Source organism: Trichechus manatus, unplaced genomic scaffold, assembly GCF_000243295.1.
Source record: "Trichechus manatus latirostris isolate Lorelei unplaced genomic scaffold, TriManLat1.0 scaffold00034, whole genome shotgun sequence".
Lineage (NCBI taxonomy): Eukaryota > Metazoa > Chordata > Mammalia > Sirenia > Trichechidae > Trichechus > Trichechus manatus.
Genome location: NW_004443970.1, coordinates 20,831,430 through 20,833,625, shown reverse-complemented (window position 1 = coordinate 20,833,625; position 2,196 = coordinate 20,831,430). Strand labels below are relative to the sequence as shown.

Here is a 2,196-nt window from a genome sequence, read left to right as displayed (position 1 = left end):
AACCTATTAATCATCCATCATCTAAAAAGCAGGCAAGCTGGTCTAAAACACAGTTATGACGACTTACATCTTCTTTACACTTTTCTTAGCTGATTTTCATGACTTTGTGTCTGTAGAAAAACTCTAGATGCCTTTTAGGTAAAAAGATGGTTGCACCTGTTTTGATGTGAGAGTATGTAGGCAAGAAGGAACATAATCAAATACAGGTACAGCCAACAAATCTTAATATTATCACAGCCACAATGTGGGCTAGTAAGTATTTTCAAGGCTGTAGTAAACAATTCATTAAAATATTCCAAATTGATGAAAATTTTTTTGGTTGATTTAAATAAGTTTCAGAGCTATTTTTATCTTTAGAAATACATGATAGTTTTTGAGTATGTCAGTAGAAATTTTCATTGTAAAAAATTTAGAAAATTTTTAAAAAGGAGTTATAATAGATATACAATGTTTCTTCATTTGGGCAAACAATAATTTCTGTAACCGTTTTAGTTTGTTTCTAAATTTTTACTACTATAAATGCCACTGTGATGTATACCCTTGCCCATAAATCATTATGTGCCTTTTATAAATATTTTATTAAGATAAACTCCTATAATCGGTGTTATCAAAGCACAATACTGTCAAATCACCCCCCAAAAATGATACATTAATTTATATTTCCACCAGCAGGTATTATAGTGGCCACATCAAGGCCCACCACCAGGTATTGCCATTAAAAACAAAAAGATCTTTGCCAACTAATAAGCAAAAAAGAGTATTCTCATTGTTTTGAAAGCTATTACATAACACAGTTCCTTGCTATCACTTATCTACTGGATGGCTCAAAATCCAAAAGGATAATGCTATCATTTAAAATAAATTTTTCTTCTAAGCCATTTACCTTTTATTTTTATATCATGTCTTTCTGTAAACAAACTTATTGATAATTCATTTATTAATATTTTATAACTATGGCTATCTCCATCATAAAGACAGAAAGAAAGTATGGACTTACTAAAACAGCTAGTGGAAGAGGAATAAACCCCATCCTCCGTGCCACAGAGTCACTGTAATCAGTATATGCCTAGAGAGAGAGGAAAAAATGATTCCGATTTATGGGATTTAAACAGTATTTAAAAAGTACTGCTGACTCAGTCTCAGCACATGTTCTAAACAGGTGAGGCTATGAGCAAGAAGAGAGTCTGGAACCTATTATGTAATTTAGTAAAATAATGTAGAAATCTAACTGTTCGTAAGAAGTTTTAAATACAAAGTTGCATAACTATTACAAGGCTACAAAAATCATGCACTATTTAATGTGTTAAGTATTATTGTTATATTTGTAACATTTCATGTAGAGAATAGAGATAAGCAGGAAGATAAGTTTATGTAGCTTTTCCTTAACTAACATGCCATGCTGGAATTAAACCATTGTTCAGTTAAATTCCGTCTACGGTTTTGAATAATGCTCACATTTTTCTGTCGGCTGCTAACAAGGTCAAAAGCAAGGCTGGCTCTGTATTCACTGTAGACCTAGAGACAAATAAGAATGAAATATTAAGTAATACAGTGCAAATATATAATGTGTAAAGGTTCAGACTTTGTAGATAAAAGTGCCCTGTGTATGTAATAACCAGGAACAAGGTATTCACTCAAGTGTTTTACTACACATCTAGGAATAGCTTCTCTGTTGGTTTTCCTATAGTAAGGGTGACACAGAGCCTCAATCTCTATGTCCACTCATGAACTGTTACATTTACAGGCTTTTTAAGGTTTCTCTTTTCTAATTCAAAGAGGGAGAAATATTCAATGATTATGGTGCTGAGTGTTTAGAATTTTGGGAAAAGTGGCTATTTTAAGAAGTGTAATATACACAAGAAAATTTAAAATGTTTTAAATTAGATGAACAGTTTAAAAATTATTATTACTGTATATCAAACCATAACAATGCCTTCTTAGAAAAACAAATACTAAGTAAGATATAGAACTGGGTAAGGAAACTAGTAGTCATGAAGGTACTTGTAAATTGTCATTTCCACTAAAAAATCCACTACACATCTGAATCAAGTCTATTAATTTTCAGTTTAGTTGCTGAGAAGATGGTCCTATGAAAAAGGGATTATTCTGCATCGAGGAAGAGAGTAAAGGGTAAAATCACTTTATTAGTGCTTTACAAAAAAGTCCCAAATTATATTTTACTGAAATATATTAAAG

At 31.3% G+C, this 2,196-nt stretch overlaps 1 protein-coding gene across 1 annotated transcript in view; it reads right to left on the bottom strand.

Annotated features, from left to right (window-relative positions):
- The window catches only part of TAPT1 (transmembrane anterior posterior transformation 1), a 64,555-nt gene that overhangs the window by 18,959 nt on the left and 43,400 nt on the right, over positions 1-2,196 (bottom strand). The window contains 2 exon segments of the mRNA XM_023730250.1: positions 998-1,066; positions 1,456-1,600. Coding sequence (XP_023586018.1) covers positions 998-1,066; positions 1,456-1,600 — 214 coding nt within the window.